Consider the following 20,090-nt stretch of genomic DNA (forward strand, 5'->3'; position numbering starts at 1 on the left):
AAAACAGTGAAATTTCTCTTGCCTGGTTAGGCAGCACTCTGGGTGTTCAACCCCCCTGAACCTCTGATCCTAGAATCGCCCCTGACAAAAAGGCCAATAAACACTGTAATAAAGACATATTAACGGAAATAAACATTAACATAAACCCGCCCTTGAACCCCTGCACATTGAACAAAACACAATGAGTAGAATGTCAAGTACCCACAATGCAATGCAGCAAATATGTCACAGTATCCAGCATTTCCGCTGGTAAAATTCTTTGCCTCCACACCATACATTTAATCCAAAAAAATATCATCACCTTTGCATGAGACTTATTATACATACAGGGTGGGGAAGCAAAATTTACAATGAACATTTAGTTGTTTTTTCTCAGCAGGCACTACGTCAATTGTTTTGAAACCAAACATATATTGATGTCATAATCATACCTAACACTATTATCCATACCTTTTCAGAAACTTTTGCCCACATGAGTAATCAGGAAAGCAAACGTCAAAGAGTGTGTGATTTGCTGAATGCACTCGTCACACCAAAGGAGATTTGAAAAAAATAGTTGGAGTGTCCATAAAGACTGTTTATAATGGAAAGAAGAGAATGACTATGAGCAAAACTATTACGAGAAAGTCTGGAAGATACTATTCAAGAAGAAATGGGAGAAGTTGTCACCCCAATATTTGAGGAACACTTGCGCAAGTTTCAGGAAGCGTGTGAAGGCAGTTATTGAGAAAGAAGGAGGACACATAGAATAAAAACATTTTCTATTATGTACATTTTCTTGTGGCAAATAAATTCTCATGACTTTCAATAAACTAATTGGTCATACACTGTCTTTCAATCCCTGCCTCAAAATATTGTAAATTTTGCTTCCCCACCCTGTATGTATAATATATAGAAATCCTACTATTTTCAGTAGGAAGCTGCACGCTCCATGCTGCTGTACAATTTATACTCCAGTAGTCATTTATTTATTTTTTGCACGTTCCAAACCGTCGGGCATGCGCAACCGCATTCTTTTTGATGTAAACATCCGGTAGTGAAACCTGTCGTACTGAATTTACCTCATTTATCTGTCATAAGTAGGACAGTAGGAATAGGTGGGACAGAAACCTGGACGTGGACTGACGCCATGGTTTTTTGTCACTGCTGTACAGTCATGTGACTGACCAGTCACACTTATCTGAAGACTATAAATGACTTTTATGAGTCTCCCTATTATAAGTAATAATAATAATAATAATAATAATAATAATAATAATAATAATAATGATGATAAATGATCATATTATGATAATAAATTCTGATAATATAATTTAAAAAAATCAGTAATGTGTATGTGCTTTTGGTCGATAGATATGGCTGCTGCTGGTCGTGTCCGATCTGAAGATCAGTTCCTGTGTTCCATCTGTCTGGATGTCTTCACTGATCCAGTCACAATACCATGTGGACACAACTTCTGCAAATCCTGCATCACTGAACACTGGGATAATAATAACAACTACCAGTGTCCCTTGTGTAAAAAAGCTTTTTACCCAAGACCTGAGTTGTACGTCAACACTTTCATCTCAGAGATGGTGGCTCAGTTCAGACATGAAGCTCAACATGAACCAAACATCTCCAGCTCAGACCAACAAGCTGCCAAACCAGGAGAAGTTTCCTGTGACGTCTGCACTGGACCCAAACTGAAGGCCCTGAAGTCCTGCCTTGTGTGTCTGACCTCCTACTGTCAGACTCATCTGGAACCTCATCGGACACTTTCAGGACTGAAAAGACATCAGCTGATCCACCCTGTGGAGAACCTGGAAGACAGGATGTGTATGAAACATGACAAACCTTTGGAGCTGTTCTGTAAAACCGACCACACATGTATCTGTGTGCTCTGTCCTGCTGTAGACCACAAGAACCATGACTTTGTTCCTCTGAAAGATGAATATGAAGAACGGAAGGCAGAGCTGAAGAAGACAGAGGCTGAAATTCAGCAGATGATCCAGGAGAGACAACTGAAGATCCAGGAGATCCAAGGGTCAGTGGAGCTCAGTAAGAACGCTGCAGACAGAAAGACAGCAGAAGGTGTTGAGGTCTTCACTGCTCTGATGGAGTCTGTTCAGAGAGGTCTGGACCAGTTCAAAGAGAAGATTCAAGAAAAGCAGAGAACCACTGAGAAACAGGCTGAAGGCTTCATCAAAAAACTGGAACAGGAAATCTGTGAGCTGAAGAAGAGAAGCACTGAGGTGAAGAAGCTCTCAGGTTCTGAAGACCACCTCCACTTTGTCCAGAGGATCACATGTGTCAAAGCTGCTCCATCCATGAAGACCTGGACAAAGGTCAGCATCCGTCCACCATCATATGAGGGGACTGTGGTGAGAGCTGTGTCTGAGCTGGAGGACGAACTCACAGAAGAGAGGAAGAAGGTGGTTGGAGCTGAACTGAAGAGAGTCCAACAGTATGAGGTGGATCTGACTCTGGATCCAGATACAGCACATCCTAACCTCATCCTGTCTGATGATGGAAAACAGGTTCATGATGGTGATGTAAAGAGGAACCTTCCACGCAGACCACAGAGATTTTCTTATTGTTTTTGCGTCTTAGCGAAGCAGAGTTTCTCTTCAGGCAGGTTCTACTTTGAGGTTCAGGTCAAAGGAAAGACTGAATGGGATTTAGGAGTGGCCAGAGAGTCCATCAAGAGGAAAGGACAGATCGCACTGGGTCCTCAGAACAGATACTGGAGCATCTGGTTGAGAAATGGAAATGAGTACGAAGCTCTTGATTATCATTATGTCCCTCTGTCTCTGAAGTCTAGTCCTCAGAAGGTGGGGGTGTTTGTGGATTATGAGGAGGGTCTGGTCTCCTTTTATGATGTAGACTCTTCAGTTCTCATCTACTCCTTCATTGACTGCCGCTTCAATGATAAACTCCTCCCATTCTTCTATCCAGGTCATAATGACGGAGGTGAAAACTCTGCTCCTCTAATCATCACTCCTGTCAACACCAGTGGCGATTTCTCATAGACTGCAAGGGAAGCCCGGCTTCCCCTAAAATTACGAAAATTAAATGGTTAAATATGTTCGGTTGTGTTGACCTTTCATTGACTACAAATGTGTTAGAACACGTTCATCTCAAGAACAAGTTCATTCAGAATCAGCTTTATCACAAATTAAGACTTGATGTTGTTCACTTCTCATACATTCCCGTTGCGCTGTTTTCTCATTCGATCTCTGCTCAGTGCGTTTGTCCGTAGACGCTCAGCGTCCATGCACTTCAATGGGACTGAGTGGAACAGTTTTTTTCATTGCCTCAAAACTGGACGGTAATTGGAGGAATGCCACGATGTTGTCCCGCCCCCGGACACCGGGCGTCTCTGGGGGTGAATGGAGCTGTGGGCGGAGCTTGGCCAGGCTGGACGCCAGGATTCCACATGCTGATTGGAGGATCAGTCGAAAGGCTGAATCCCGTTTGATTGACAGCTGTTTTCAGATCTACTCCTTCACTGACACAGTTCAGTTTAATACCGTCGCACATTCTGCTGTGAAATCAAGAGAGAAACCACTCCGAAATGACTTGTTCATTTCTTGCACTGTAAATAAAACACACACATTGTACTTCCTTGTTTCAATTTAACATAATTTCAATGTTTTCTTGTTTACTTGGTACAATATGAACATTTTCTTAAAAAGGAACGGAAGGCCGAATTTATGTTTAAATAACTTGACCTTTTTTTGTGATGTAAGCTAACAATGAGCTTCCCCTGTCTGAAAGAGGAGCAGCCGCCACTGGTCAACACTGAGTAAGAAACTCATCAAATGTACAGATTTTCTCTGATTTACTGGAGTCACTAAACTTAGTGATAATGTAAACTGTTTTAATGTGTATTAATCTTCATCCAAATGCACTGAAATACAAACATTTGTGGTGATAATGATCCTGGTTTGACAGATTCTGATGCACTGTGATTTAATACAATGATAACGATGGTGGTTTAATGTTAACTTTAATAAAAATGTTGGAATTGTGAATGTATTTTCATTATGTGATTGATGATAGAATAGTTCAGGAGAATTCAATATTCAATAATAACAGGGACAGTAAAGATTATGTTGATCAACTGTAATAAATAGTCATATACTGTTCATACTGTTTTCATATTAAATGAGACAAATCATTAAATATTAAATGTTTGGAGAACTGTTTTCTATTTGTTCGTAGTTAGTCTACAGTTATGTTATCATTACTTACATTAGTACCATTACATTAGTACCATTGCTTCATCATTCCTTATATTAGTACTATTACATTAGTACCATTACTTCATCATTCCTTACAGTAGTACCATTACATTAGTACCATTACTTCATCACTCCTTCTATTAGTACCATTACATTAGTATCATTACTTCATCATTCCTTACATTAGTACTATTACATTAGTACCATTACTTCATCACTCCTTATATTGTACCATTACATTAGTACCATTACTTCATCATTCCTTATATTAGTACCATTACATTAGTAGTATTACTTCATCATTCCTTACATTAGTACCATTACATTGGTACCATTACTTGATCAGGCCTTATATTAGTACTATTACATTAGTGCCATTACTTCATCATTCCTTATATTAGTACCATTATATTAGTACTATTTCTTCATCATTCCTTATATTAGTACCATTACTTCATCATTCCTTACATTAGTACTATTACATTAGAACCATTACTTCATCATTCCTTACATTAGTACCATTACATTGGTACCATTACTTGATCATGCCTTATATTAGTACTATTACATTAGTACCATTACTTCCTCATTCCTTACATTAGTACCATTACATTAGTGCCATTACTTCATCATTCTTTACATTAGTACCATTACATTAGTACTATTACTTCATCATTCCTTACATTAGTACCATTACATTAGTACTATTACTTCATCAATCCTTACATTAGTACCATTACTTCATCATTCTTTATATTAGTATGATTTCATTAGTACCATTACTTCATCATTCCTTACATTAGTACCATTGCATTAGTACCATTACTTCATCAATCCTTATATTAGTACTATTACATTAGTACCATCACTTCATCATTCCTTACATTAGTACCATTACATTAGTATCATTACTTCATCATTCCTTACATTAGTACCATTACTTTAGTACCATTACTTCATCATTCCTTGTATTAGTACTATTACTTCATCATTCCTTACATTGGTACCATTACTTCATCATTCCTTACATTAGTACCATTACTTCATCATTCCTTACATTAGTACCATTACTTCATGGTACCTATCAAAGCAGGTCCACTCACTGTTCATACAGAGGTGGACCTTCCAGACCCTGTAGACCACATTAGACCTGACATTGTTCCCTCACTGTCCTCACTGGAACTGTTCCTGTCACTGTTGTGTAATGTGTGCGGAAATTACCTAAAATAGCCACTTGCCCGATAAAGGGTTAAGGAACGGCTCGCAAGTGAAAACTAAACATGAGGAAGTACAAATTTAATAACACCTGGTTGGAGAAAAGATCATTGTCGACATGTTTGACAGGAGTGGAGAGGAAGAGCTGTGAAATGGGCATTAAATTCTGTTCTAAGTCGTCTTAAAAAGGTCTTAAAGGGCTCATATTTACCTACACCCACTTTTATTAGTCTGTGCTTCATTTCTTTGTGTGTTTGGACCCTAATAGTTCATACAGTTTGAATCTGAACCCTCCAGGTGCTGCAAAACTATCTTTATATTAATTCTGGCATAAATCCAGTGGATTTCTACAACCTGTTTTAATTCCTTCTTTATTTGTTACGTTTAGAACTAGTTTTGTCACATATAAGGTCCAGACTTCAGACGAACATTTATCCGAGTACGACATAATTGTTTGTCAACAGCAGCAGTTGTAGTAAAAACTGAAAATATGTCCAAACTTTGAGCCAGTTACCTAAAATGTTCAGTTGTTGGTTGAACGGGACAGAGAAGCACAGCCAACGACCTGGAAGGGGGTGGAGTCATGTGCATTTAAAGGGCCAGCGCTCAAAATGACCTTTGTCGTGTCATTACTCACATGGAACCGGTTCGACTCTGCCCGTCTCCTGTTGTTGTGCACCTCATTTCCTTTCCCCTACCTTCAGAAACTTGTATTTGAGGGGGTACGATGTTTGTTGCCCGCACCGGAACCTGAACTGGGCCCGGATAACGGCCTGGTGTTCTCTCTGCCGCTAGATTCACAAGCACCGCTAAGTATTGTATCAAATACGTGACATTCCTGTAAATGAATCACATGCTGTGGACAAATGTTTGAACATACTGGAGGGATTCCACCCTTTTGAAGACATGGAAGCTTTGACAGTGTTCCAGTGGACCTGGTGTCTTCTGTTTAGACCGTTTCTGCCTCAATGCCATGTTGGCTACGTTCTGACCAAAACTACGCAGCGTATGTGTGACTTCATCGCGCATGCACGACGAAGGTGGACTCCATAAGCAGAATCGTTAAGCAGGCAGGCAAACGATTCCAAGGAATTGGGCTACTGGGATCCAGTTCTCAAAAAGAAGCGGTTCTTGATACCCATCTCTATGTCAGGGTCAAGTCAGGTCAGGTTTTTCAAGACAAAAACTATCACACTGATCATGTAGAGCAGGGGTGTCAAACATGCGGCCCGGGGGCAAAATGCGGCCCGCCGAAGGGTCCAGTTCGGCCCCTGGGATGTTTTTGCCAAGTGCAAAAATTCCAGTCTTGAATTGAATTAAGAAAAAAAAAAATAGCTTGAATTAAGGAAAAAATCTTGAATTAAGCCAAAAAAAAAAAAAACTTCAATTAAGTAAAAAAATCTTGAATTAAGCCAAAAAAAAATTTCAATTAGATAAAAAATCTTCAATTCAGCCAAAAAAATCTCAAATTTAGCAAAAAATCTTGAATTAAGCCAAAAAAAAAAATCTTCAATTCAGTAAAAAAACAAAAAACCTTCAATTAAGCCAAAAAAAACTTCAATTAAGTTAAAAAAAATTTTGAATTAGGCCAAAAAAAACTTCAATAAAGCAAAAAAATCTTGAATTAACCCCAAAAAAATCTAGAATTAACAACTTATTTTTTTTCTTTGCTTTAGTGCAAAAAAATAACATTAAATTATGAAAATATTTACATTTACAAACTATCGTGAAACACTAAAATGCAAATAACCTGAACAAATATGAACAACCTGAAATGTCTAAAGAAAATTAAGCACAATTTTAATATTTTTTCTGCCTGTTCCTCAGTGTTTAGTGTCTTTGTAGATCTGATCCATAATACACATGTAGAAATGATAAGTTGAGGAATAATATTGTTAAAATTGCACTAAATTTTCTAACATTTTTCAATTTAAATATCAGTTTTTTCAGGGTTTTTTTTTTTTTTTTTGGCTAGTTTATAAAAGTAAGTATTTTCATAATTTAATGGGGGGTTTTTACACTAAAACAAAGACAAAAATTTGGAGTTGTCATTATTTATAGGTTATTATGTTATTATTTTTCTGGTCCGGCCCACTTCAGATCAAATTTAGCTGAATATGGCCCCTGAACTAACATGAGTTTGACACCCCTGATGTAGAAGGATTCAAAAGTCACGTATCAAATATGATACGTTTGGCGTTATAGGGTTAAAACAATCATGAATGATGCGATTGAAGAGCAAGATAACTGTTAATTATTGCCTCAGTCTCCATTTTTTAAAAAAAATATGCAACTCCTGCTTATCATGAACCAAATTCTAACGTTCACATAGAAACAGGCATACATTTATCCTTTATTTCACAGATTTTCGTTGAAATTTGTGTAACATTTGGCTGGAAACCTGAAGAACACAGCTCCTACAGACTGGAGAGTACTTACATGTGCATAGCTGAGGAAGAACAGTTGGTTGTTGTTGAGTCCGACCCCAGGCAGCAGAGGCTCCTCTACTCCACCTCTGCTCTGATCCACCCACCGCCGGTACGCCTGCATACAAACACAAACAAAGACTTTCACCTGGCCTTTGGAACATGGCAGCTTTTTATACAGAGGATATTTTCATGTTGTTCTTGGCTGCACAGGTAAAACTAATAAATGTGCCCGAGCCAGATACTGTTGGTGTTGGTTCACATGCAAAGCTTCCTCTTCTGAAGCGAAACCGCAAAATAACAAAGCCAGTTCCACTTGTTCATCCTTGGTTCTTGCTCTTTTTTTAACACTGAAGACTATACTTTCATTGGTGCATAGGGTTGATTTAGGCTTTATGAGCAAAATATAAAACCTACTGTACATCCATTTGTGCTGGAGCCAAACTCTACTGATGTGAAAGATTCTTAACGCTTTATCAAGTGACTACTTTTGGTTATTTTCGCATGCATTACAAGACGATGACAGCAACAGTTTCAGTGTGTCAACAATCTCAGGTCCAATGCTTTATAATTATTTTTATATATTATTATATAATTATTTATTTAAATACCTGCTTTGTTAGGTACCATGAAGTGTTCTAAAAGTGAAGTTCTAATGCTCTAAAATACATGTTCCTTTCACCTTACATGTGTTTTTCTTGTATTTTTTAAATATTTATTTCTTATATTTTAATTATTATTATTATTATTATTATTATTTTTTTTTTTTTTTTTGCCACATATGGGTAAGGAACCAAATATGGTAACTTCATTAACCCATTATGGGGTGCTCACAGAAATACTCTGAAATTAAAATTTTCTGCCTTAGTCTATTTTTAGAGACTTTATTACTTTTGTGAAAGTTTAAAAAGTGTTTTGTTGTCATATTTGAAGTTACCATATTTGGTTCCTTACCCATAAGTGGCCATAAAAACAAAACAAAACAAAACAAAACAAAACAAAACAAAACAAAAAACAAGACGCAAATATAAAAAAAATACAAGAAAAACACATGTAAGGTGAAAGGAACATGTATTTTAGAACAGTAGAACATCACGTTTGGAACATTGTAACATAAGTGCTGATCCAGAGTAAGGAACCAAATATGGTAACTTCATTAACCCATTATAGGGCGCTTATAGAAATACTCTGAAATTCCAAATTTTAACCTTAGTGTGTTTTTGGAGGACATAAGATTTTATTACTTTTGTGAAAGTTTTTTCAAAACAATTGTATTGTTATATTTTAAGTTACTGTATTTGGTTCCATACCCATAAGTGACAAAAAAACAAACAAACAAAAACAAAAAAAACAACACATGTAAGGTGAAAGGAACATATATTTTAGAACAGTAGAACATCACCTTTAGAACATGACAACATAAGTGCTAATCCAGGGTAAGGAACCAAATATGGTAACTTCATTAACCCATTATAGGGCACTTATAGAAATACTCTGAAATTTCAAATGTTAACCTTAGTGTGTTTTTGGAGGACATAACATTTTATTTTGTGAAAGTTTAAAAAAAATTGAATTGTTATAGCTGAAGTTACCATATTTGGTTCCTTACCCATAAGCAGCAAAAAAAACAAAAAAAAAAAAAACAAGAAAAAATATATAAAAAAATACAAGAAAAACACATGCAAGGTGAAAGGAACATGTATTTTAGGACAGTAGAACATCACTTTTAGAACATTACAACACAAGTGCTGATCCAATGTAAGGAACCAAATATGGTAACTTCATTAACCCATTATAGGGCACTCATAGAAATACTTTGAAATTCAAAAGTCCAGCCTTAGTCTGTTTTTGGAGGACATAACAAGACTTTATGACTTTTGTAAAAGTTTTAAAAAAATATATTGTTATGTTTGAAGTTACCATATTTGGTTCCTTACCCATAAGCAGCAAAATAAATAAATAAATGAAAAAAAAAATACTAGAAAAACACATGTAAGGTGAAAGGAACATGTATTTTAGAACAGCAGAACATTACTTTTAAAACATTGTAATATAAGGGCTGATCCAGAGTAAGGAACCAAATATGGTAACTTCATTAACCCATAATAAGGCACTCATAGAAATATTCTGAAATTAAAATTTTCAACCTTATTCTGTTTTTGGAGGACATAACAACATTTTATTACTTTTGTGAAAGTTAAAAAAAAATGTATTGTCATATTTGAAGTTACCATATTTGTGTAAAAAAAAATCTGGATACTTTTTTTCATAATTCATGCATGAAAGGGTTAAAATTGCATTCTTATGAATGAATGAATGAATGAATGAATGAATGAATGAATGAATGAATGAATGAATGTTTATTTCAGTTAAATACAAGATACAAAACACACACATATAAAAAAGACAACAAAACAAAACACCTACATATTAAAAAAGAAACAAACAAGCATAAAATTAACACATTTTGTAACTGAAAAAGGAAGAAGCTGAAGCCGGAGGCTTATTTCTGCTTCTCCTATTTACACCCTTAGTCCATGTCCACACCTTAAGTTGCAACAGAAAAATACTTAAACTTAAATTATACTACATTCAGTGTAATAAGTTATTTTGTAAACATATTACTCTCATAGCCCTTCATAATTTGACCAATTAAATTCTTTTTGAAACTCAACAGTGAGCTACACAATTTCACTTCATCCTTCAATTCGTTCCATAGCTTGACACCAATAACTGAAACACTGTGATATTTAACTTATAGTCATGAAAGTTACCACAAAGTCAGAAAGATGCTGAGATGGAGATAATCAGAGTCTGAGTGTTAAGGTGTGGATGATGTGTAGTTCAGGGACATCACGTATGACAGAGAATCACCAGTCACTGAACCACACAGTAAGAGGGTCTGATAGGGTTAGTTTGAGTTTTTGTGCTGGTTTTGCCTCTTAATAAAGGCACACCTGAAAATCAATATCCATTTAAGCCTGTGCCATATATAGGCCTAGAATATTTTCGGTGCTATTTCTTCCTTTCTTGTTATCCAGTCTTCTCCTACAAGGAGGTGAAGCTTGAAGGTTCTTAAAACTTCCAGAGTTCAACGACAAAAACATCAGTTCTGCAGCCTGAGTTGTTGTGTCACTGTGGTGTTTTAATACGTTCTGTCAGACTGAAACTAACAAACAAATTGACCAATAAAAGCAGTGATTTTATAAGCCAAAACTGCATCTCCTGTTCTGATGTGGAGCGATAAAAAGGCTTCAGATCGACTCGTTGGAAAATGAGGTTTGACAGAATCTGACTGGATGACAGTTGAACTGAACAGCTCTGATTAGATGCAGTAATGTTATTTTTTTTAATACAAATTTCCTGATATCATACTCTACATTAGTACTAAAATACAACTCCTGTTCATCGGCGCTGTGGGAAGGCTCAAAATGATTTTCCAACAGGAAGTGGTAAACTGTGCTGATTTCATTTTACATGTTAGTCATTATGCTTTATCACATTTGGGTCATTCTGTTTAACATGCTGTAGTATTTAGCATTGCATTAAGACACACAAATATGGCTTTATTTGAGGCCCGTCTCTGACTCAGCAATGAAGCTTTACGAGATCTCACAACACAAATGTCATCTGAGGTAAAAAATAAATACATAAATATATAAATAATAAAAAATAAGCAGGAAAGTAAAGCGACTAGAAATTATAAGGAAATAATGTGTATCCCAGGTTTAAAAAAGTATATTACTGTATTATTATTGTATTTATAGGGATGTCCGATATTGGCTTTTTGCCAAAAACCAATATGCCGATATTGTCCAATGCTTACGAGGGCCGTTCAATAAGTTCATGGCCTCACCCAGAACAGAACAACACAGACTGATAATTTATATTTTATTTTTCAACATAATCTCCATTTACAGCAATGCACTTGGTCCATCGATGTTCAAGCATCACTATCCCATCAAGAAAGAATGTAACATCCTGTATTATAACAACCAGTATTTCTGGGTGAGGCCATGAACTTATTGAACAGCCCTCGTAATTTCCGATTCTGATATCTACCGATACCGCTGCCGATATATGTGGGATATTAACCCTTTCATGCATAGGTCACTCCAGTGGACAGTTATTCTATAGCTGTTCTCTTGTATATTCATAGGTTTTGTTGTTTTAGTTCCATATCAGCCAACACAGTGAACACTTACGCACCATCCCATACACGGACATTCAGATCATTACTGTAACTTTGCTGTTCTTGATAAACCTGATCTGCAGTAACATGTTTAAGTGTAAATCAATTGTTATTTGTTAGACAAGAAGTTTTTTTTTGCATATTATCTCTATGAAGTGAGAAATTACTAGCATTAGAATATGTTAAAATGTGAGAAAATATCAGATTAGCAGCATTAAAAATGTTTTTGTTTCATTGTTTTCATATCACTTTCTGATATTGGGTTTTAAACACGTTTCTTTACTTCAAAAATTAAATGCATGGATATTTTTGTAACCCCATAGAAAAAAAAAAAAAAAACTCGATCGCATTGTTTTTTTCATGCCTAAGGAGGAATAAAAACACTGAAGAAAAAAATCTTGACAAAGGTTCTCACAATTCTTGCATCAAAAGGTTAAACTAATTTTAGGTAACATCACAGATGTCCTGTCATGGAATTAACACATCATGCCTAATCTTATTGTGATGCCCCATTGGATGCGTTCTCAAATGCAACAAGGCTTTCAAAATGTAAACACTGTCTGTGCAAAGAACACATACTTCAACTTAAGTTGTGGAAAAAATGCCATACTTACAGTCTACTCTCGATAAACCGCCCGCTGTTATACCGCCATTTTCGCTCGCCGCCGACCAAAACCATTGCACAAAAATCCCCAATGCATTATTCCATTAGCTACCGCCATTTCCGCCTATCGCCATCCGCCAGCCCAGTTCCATGCACAAACAACACTTATACCATTGATTTCCCGACCGTTTTACCGCCAGCGTGATTGCCATCGAGTACACATAAATTTTAAACAATGCACTGAAACAAACGCGCCAGACGCTGATCGCGACAAGCTACGAGTAGGTCTACGGAACGGCCACCGTTCATTTATCGCAGAACACTCAGTAGGTCAGGATGTCGGGAAGAGGATGTGGGATTAAGCCAAAGCCTCAAGATGATGGGGTGTCATTTCCCGACACGGTATAATAATGCTTAAAATGTTTCCCCACTTTAAATGATCCCTTACAACATAACAGAATCAAGATTTATTTAGAAACGCAATTAGAACGGGTTAACGGAGGCAGCATAGACATCATATAGTGAAGACATGCACATTATGGACGCAACCTGTTGTAACGCCATTTTCGCTATACCGCCAATTTGGCCGTGAACGGAAGTTGGCGGTATAACGAGAGTAGACTGTATTTATTTTCTCTCCCTCCATGAGTCTATTACAGTGTGGCAACTCTACTGTACAATTTTGAAAACTGCACATTTCTTTCAGCTACAAACAATGCTTCATTTACGCGTCGGTAAATGCCGGTGAAATCAAGGCATTATTTTATCGGTTTTAATGATAGGCAAAAAAAAACGATAACGATATTCACTGATATTACATTTTTATGCCAATATCGGGCCTACTTAGTCCCTACTTAGTAATATATATTCATGTCTACCTACGACCACATAGGACACAGGAAGTGAAGGAGGCGCTTCTAATGTGAAAATAAGACAATATTTGGTGACATCAGGTCTTTGCAGGATTCTTTTTTTTTAAATTAGCTTTATGCTTATACATTTACACTCCAAAAAAGTCCATAAAGTCCAAGAGGTTTCATTATTCAACCAACCAAAAGATATACCTGATCAGTAACCATCAAAACCACATTGAGGGTCTAAAATTCTGATTACTGGATTTTAGACTTTTTAAAGTGTGCCTGTACTGGTCATGTTTACGACATTAATTGTGTTTGGAGTATTATTTATAAGCACGAGAGGCACAAATTCAGTAAAAAAAAATCCCCATAAATGCACCACACTGGACTTTTTTATTATGTGAATTACAGGTGGGGTCAGAACCTATGGGGAGCAGCCGTTGCCGGCCATAAGTGATGTATCCTCATTGATTCTGGGTGATCGAGTGCGAGTAAACAAGCACAGGTCAGTGAGCGAGATTGAGTGGAAAGCATGAATTTGTGCTTGTTGGTTGCACAGCTGTCAGTTTGCACTCCACCATCAACACGGATTTAACAACAGGCTATAATATATGTTACCTGACAGAACCACTAGATTAGGCTAGATTAGATTAGATTAGATTAGATTAGGTAGAATTTTATTAATCCCTTGGGAAGAGCCGTCAGGAAATTGAGGTTCCAAAGGCAGCACAACACTGAGCGTACACACGAGAAACCCTACAAGGAAAAAAAAGGCAATACAAAAGCAATACAATAACATAAGTATAAAAAATAGGACTAATGGCCCTGTAGCTTACTGGCCAAATTAAAAGCTTCAGGAAATGTATCCAAATGCCATTTATTACCACCCAGTTATGTGTATTTATTATATTACAGAAATAGCAATGATAACTGAGCGATGACGTCACCAGGAATCCTCTTTTAATCACGTGAAAGAGGTTATTTCTAAACAAATAACATGTGCGAAGGATCACACCGCACATGCTCGAAGGAAGTACAGTCTGCAATCGGTTGTTGACAATAACATGACCGGATTTCTTTACCCGAATGATGTTATTTGTAAACAATCAAAGACGTGCTTCTACAACACACAGACATGTCAGAATTTGGATACCTCAAATCAGTAAATTCGAATCCAGTTTAATGGCGCCAAGCGAATCAGCATATGGCTATCATGTTTTGGTCATATTCCAATCAGATCTGTAAAAAATTCAAATTCCAACTTGATATCATTGATACTTACTGATTTATTGGCTCAATCCACTTCCTATCTCTTATAATGGGTAAGTTTTTCGAAGTCGCACCAAATCCAGAATCAGATCCGGATCGAAATAATTTCAATACCTTGTGTTGACATCATCATAAAGAAGCTGTATACCAAGTTTGAAGTCAATCGGAATTGCAGTTTCGGAGAAGAAGACAATTGAAAATGGACAACAGACGCCGCAAGATGACAACAGTGGTGAATAATATTTTATGTGAATTTTTGAAATAGCCAGCAATGAAACTTCACTACAGGTACCCTTTAAGGATGTGCAGAAACCATGGTTGGATGTTAAGGAAGTCAGTCCAGAAGTACAAAAGACTGATATGTAAGAAAAGACATCTTACCCTGAACGCCTCTCGTATTCCTCCGTTGTCTGCGATGTTTTCTGCCAGAGTCCTCTTACCTCGTACCTTCAGAGGAAAACATCCACAAGTGTCATTTCATGAAAAATAACATGGGAGGGTCTTTGTGAGCTGTGCAGTCCTGTACAGGGTGGGGAAGCAAAATTTACAATATTTTGAGGCAGGGATTGAAAGACAGTGTATGACCAATTAGTTTATTGAAAGTCATGAGAATTTATTTGCCACAAGAAAACTGACATAATAGAAAATGTTTTCATTCTATGTGTCCTCCTTCTTTCTCAATAACTGCCTTCACACGCTGCCTGAAACTTGCGCAAGTGTTCCTCAAATATTCGGGTGACAACTTCTCCCATTCTTCTTTAATAGTATCTTCCAGACTTTCTCGTAATAGTTTTGCTCATAGTCATTCTCTTCTTTCCATTATAAACAGTCTTTATGGACACTCCAACTATTTTTGAAATCTCCTTTGGTGTGACAAGTGCATTCAGCAAATCACACACTCTTTGACGTTTGCTTTCCTGATTACTCATATGGGCAAAAGTTTCTGAAAAGGTATGGATAATAGTGTTAGGTATGATTATGACATCAATATATGTTTGGTTTCAAAACAATTGACGTAGTGCCTGCTGAGAAAAAACAACTAAATGTTCATTGTAAATTTTGCTTCCCCACCCTGTATGTATCTCCAACCTCTGGTTCTTACATTGAGCCCCGCCTCCTCCCAGTGGTAACCGTTGTACTGGTCAATCATACATTGCGTTTTGTCGTTGAAGGCTGTTATAGAAGAGTTGCTCCACCAAAGATGGAGGTTTCCGTTTTTATCGTATTTACGGCCTGTTGAGAGAAATAAAAGTCACAGATCAGAGCAGAGAAGACATAAGAGACATCATTAGAGGAAATATTATATTATATTATATTGTACTGCGAATGTTTACCATTATTGTCAAAACCATGTGTTAACTCATGTCCAACTATGACACCAATGGCACCGTAACTCAAAGACCTGGAAACAAATGAGGTGAAGATTCGTGACCTGTTCACACTCGTGCACATATTTGTAAAACAGACCCTTTTTCTACATTAATACAGTGTTTAAGGCAGCAAAAAAATGAAACTTCAAAAACAGAGTGAAGCAAAGTGATTAGAAACGATACAATTAATTACAATTTTTTTTCTATTATTTGATTTTTTTGTGTATTGTTTATCATTATTATTATTATTTTTCTATTGTTTGATTTTTTATTTGTGTATTGTTTATTATTATTATTATTTTTTTTTTTTTTTTCATGTTTTGTATTATGTCTGTCTGAAATAAACTAACCTAAAACTATACAATTATTAAACTGTATATAGGTTAACATATACATATTGTGCATGTTATAATATTATACCATAACATAATACTTATTTAGTATCATTTATTATATAAGTAAATTTTTAAAGTAAAAAAACAAACAAAAACCAATAAACATCGTGTACTTTAGCGCAAATCCTGAAAATTTCATGCATCTATCATAAACAGCTCAGCAGTAATGACTTATTTTTCCATTAAAATCAACATCGCACCCCATTTTTAATGGAAGGAACCATATTATCAAAGAAGTAAAACTGTGGAACAACTTGTGTGTGGAGATAAAACAAATATCAAACATGATTCAGTTTAAAAAAAGATATAAAGAATTGATTCTTGAGAGGTCCAGTATTTAATAATGACAATGAGGCTTGTTTGTTTATGAATGATGTTGTGCTGACAAATCTGCTGTAATTATTGAAGAGAATGTTTGATTTGTTGAGTCTGTTTGTATGACTGTACTGACATGAACATACTGTTGTGGATAATTCAGTTACTGCATTATGGATTGTTGTGGTTCGATGCTAAAATTAGGGAAATAGTATAGGCTGACTGTTGTATAAAGTTAATGATAAAGGTGTAAAAGCACTGAGAGGTAGGATTAAATAAGTTTATACTTCTTCCTGCTTCTTTTCGACCATGCAAAATTCAGACTTGTATGTGCTTGAAGATAGATTCTGTCCATTTAAATGTTGTTTTATGTCTTAATTTGCTTTGTTTTGTCTTATTTTCTTTGCATGTTCAAAATAAAATAAAAATAAATAAATAAATTAATTAAAATAAATAAAAAGTAAGGCCTGTCACATTTCAATAACGTCACCTTGGATATTCCACCCCCCAAAAGAAGGGTTTTTGTAGCTCTCCAGCCGGGAATCCTAAATAAGAAAAGAAATACATTAATATTGGTGTGACTTTGTATAAAGGCAGTTTCAACTTGAGCCTGTGTGATGCAGTTATTTTGTGATTTATGGCATAATCATACTATATACTATATATCTTACTGATCTGATTTGTTGAGGAGCTGTAGAAGGCGTTCACTGTTGTGGGGTTTGTGAACCATCTGAAACACAGAAACACATTTTATAGTTAAAGCTACATGTACTTAAAGTGTATAGTTGATAGATGTTTCTTCAGCCACTTACTCTTTACGTGGGACACTCTTTCGAAGCCAAGCGAGGTCCGACTGGGCGATGAACTTCAGTGTCTGCATCACATTCCCGTAATAGTCCCTCTCATTGAACTGTAGCTATTAAACACACATGTACATAGTATTAAACTGTATGTAGTCAAAGCTAAAGAGTACAAAATACAGAACGCTGGCTGACTTCAGGTATTCTCTCAACAAAGAAAGCTCAGAAACATTCTTAGAAAATGGAACCAATGGCCCTGTAGCTCACCAGCAATTAATGACAACTTGAATTTGCATCAAAAAAATCACAATTTGTCAAAACTGTGAACAAATGTAGAAGACATTGTCCCAAGGAAGCAACATAAAAACATTGGAAATGAATCCGACCAGTAGTTTCAAAGAAGAAGATTGTTGAAATCTAGACATTTTAACACTTGACTTTGATCCTTCAAGGTCACTGAAGGTCAAAGGTCATGGACCCAAATGATAGTCCATATATGACTTCCTATCAGTGCTCAAAAGTAACTATATTGATATATTGATACCTGTAACCATTTCCATATTACACTGGTCTACAAGGAAAATGCTTCCAGAATAAAAGTAATGAAATTTTACCACATGAGAGTCACTGATAAAGAAAAATCAAGTAAAAAATGCTGGTTGGCTGAACTTTCCAAGATATAGCCTTGGGTCAAAATGTGAAATTCAAGAATTAATGACAGAAAGGGTTTGACTCAAAAGGAATATTTGTCTCAGAGCTACAAGATCTACTTCAAAACACTGTCTGCACATTAGAATACATTCACTTTACAGGTTCTATTTAGTGGAAGATTTCTAAAACTATTATATAAATGTACATAAACCAATATATATGTGTAATAACACTTAATCATATACCTTGAAAACATCAGCAAACCGGCACTTTTGTCATTTATTTTCCAATTAATCTTATTAAAATACGTAACATTTATCACATTTAATCTCTGAAGTAAGTCATTTCTAAAAAATTGTAGATCTGTGTTATAAACCATCAAAATATGGACCATCATAACCCATAAAGACCCAATGCTACTTTTGTTGCAGTTCCCATATGATTTTTTCCTCTAAATTTAATCTTTCTGAAGTGATTCATAACCATTTCTTGTAATAATACCCTCTGTATTTTGCATTGTTTCAGTAAAAATCATGTATTTTCCCATATTTAACTCACTGATAATGTAGATGTCAATAAAATCTCAGATTTAAGTTGAGGGTTTACTATATCAGAAACACAGGAAATGGAAGAAAAAGTGACTTTTTCAACAAAATATATCATTAACTGAACATAAACCAAGTGTCTCCATCCACTGTCATTGATCCAACTCCATGGGTTTTACTGGTGAATCAATGTTGTAGAAGATGACGATGTTTCCACGTCCACTACGGAGCCTCTGAACGTTCAAATGGGTCATATCTGATGACCATGAAAAGATGACAAACTGTATTTTTCACCAATTATTATCAACATATTAATAGGTTTAGTGGATCAGAAGTTATTAAACCTTTTAGATCAGTAGACGATTTCGGTTGTTTGGGTCTTAAAGGGATAAGTAAAGTCAAATTTTGAATGTTTCCAAAATATGTAAAAATGCAATAATCTAAATTTCTCAAAACTGTGAACAAACTTTGTAGACATCATCCAAAGGAAGCCACTTATAAAATTTGAAATGAATCCGACCAATAGTTTCAAAGAAGAAGATTGTTGAAATCTAGACATTTCAACACTTGACTTTGACCCTTCAAGGTCACTGACGGTCAAAGGTCATGGACCCAAATGGTAGTCCATATATGACTTCCTATCAGTGCTCAATAGTAACTATATTGATATCTGTAACCATTTCCATGTTATAAGCCATCAAAATATGGACCATTATAAACCATAAAGACCCAGTGCTACTTTTGTGGCAGTTCCCATATGATTTTTTCCTCTAAATTTAATCTTTCTGAAGTGATTCATAACCATTTCTTGTAATAATACCCTCTGTATTTTGCATTGTTTCAGTAAAAATCATGTATTTGCCCATATTTAAGTCACTGATAATGTAGATATCAATAAAATCTCAGATTTAAGTTGAGGGTTTACTATATCAGAAACACAGGAAATGGAAGAAAAAGTTACTTTTTCAGCAAAATATATCATTAACTGAACATAAACCAAGTGTCTCCATCCACTGTCATTGATCCAACTCCATGGGTTTTAATAGTGAATCAATGTTGTAGAAGATGACGGTGTTTCTACATTCACTACGGAGCCTCTGAACGTCCAAATGGGTCATATCTGATGACCATGAAAAGAAGACAAACTGTATTTTACACCAATTATTTCAACATATTAACTCTTTAAGTGCCAGACAGTTAAGGGGCTAATAAGCCTTAAAAGTGCCAC

General features: G+C 35.8%; 3 protein-coding genes across 4 annotated transcripts in view; 1 reads left to right on the top strand and 2 right to left on the bottom strand.

Annotated features, from left to right (window-relative positions):
• Nucleotides 1-20,090, bottom strand: part of ptchd1 (patched domain containing 1) — a 150,105-nt gene that overhangs the window by 94,287 nt on the left and 35,728 nt on the right. The window lies entirely within an intron of this gene.
• Nucleotides 1-20,090, bottom strand: part of LOC115411066 (phosphate-regulating neutral endopeptidase PHEX-like) — a 68,140-nt gene that overhangs the window by 9,264 nt on the left and 38,786 nt on the right. The window contains exons 12-18 of the mRNA XM_030123007.1: nucleotides 17,679-17,782; nucleotides 17,538-17,596; nucleotides 17,357-17,411; nucleotides 16,121-16,188; nucleotides 15,889-16,019; nucleotides 15,168-15,233; nucleotides 7,878-7,982 (exon numbers count right to left, since the gene is read on the bottom strand). Of these exons, the coding sequence (XP_029978867.1) occupies nucleotides 7,878-7,982; nucleotides 15,168-15,233; nucleotides 15,889-16,019; nucleotides 16,121-16,188; nucleotides 17,357-17,411; nucleotides 17,538-17,596; nucleotides 17,679-17,782 (588 nt within the window). The remainder of the gene's footprint in view (nucleotides 1-7,877; nucleotides 7,983-15,167; nucleotides 15,234-15,888; nucleotides 16,020-16,120; nucleotides 16,189-17,356; nucleotides 17,412-17,537; nucleotides 17,597-17,678; nucleotides 17,783-20,090) is intronic.
• The window catches only part of LOC115411252 (E3 ubiquitin-protein ligase TRIM21-like), a 109,124-nt gene that overhangs the window by 805 nt on the left and 88,229 nt on the right, over nucleotides 1-20,090 (top strand). The window contains exon 2 of one of the 2 annotated variants that reach the window (XM_030123299.1): nucleotides 1,354-3,094. The exons of the other annotated variant lie outside the window; for it this stretch is intronic. Coding sequence (XP_029979159.1) covers nucleotides 1,356-3,008 — 1,653 coding nt within the window. The 5' untranslated portion in view covers nucleotides 1,354-1,355 and the 3' untranslated portion in view covers nucleotides 3,009-3,094. Of the gene's footprint in view, nucleotides 1-1,353; nucleotides 3,095-20,090 lie in introns of those variants that run through there. 2 annotated transcript variants of the gene reach the window in all.

Source organism: Sphaeramia orbicularis, chromosome 20 (genome assembly GCF_902148855.1).
Source record: "Sphaeramia orbicularis chromosome 20, fSphaOr1.1, whole genome shotgun sequence".
NCBI classification, from domain to species: domain Eukaryota; kingdom Metazoa; phylum Chordata; class Actinopteri; order Kurtiformes; family Apogonidae; genus Sphaeramia; species Sphaeramia orbicularis.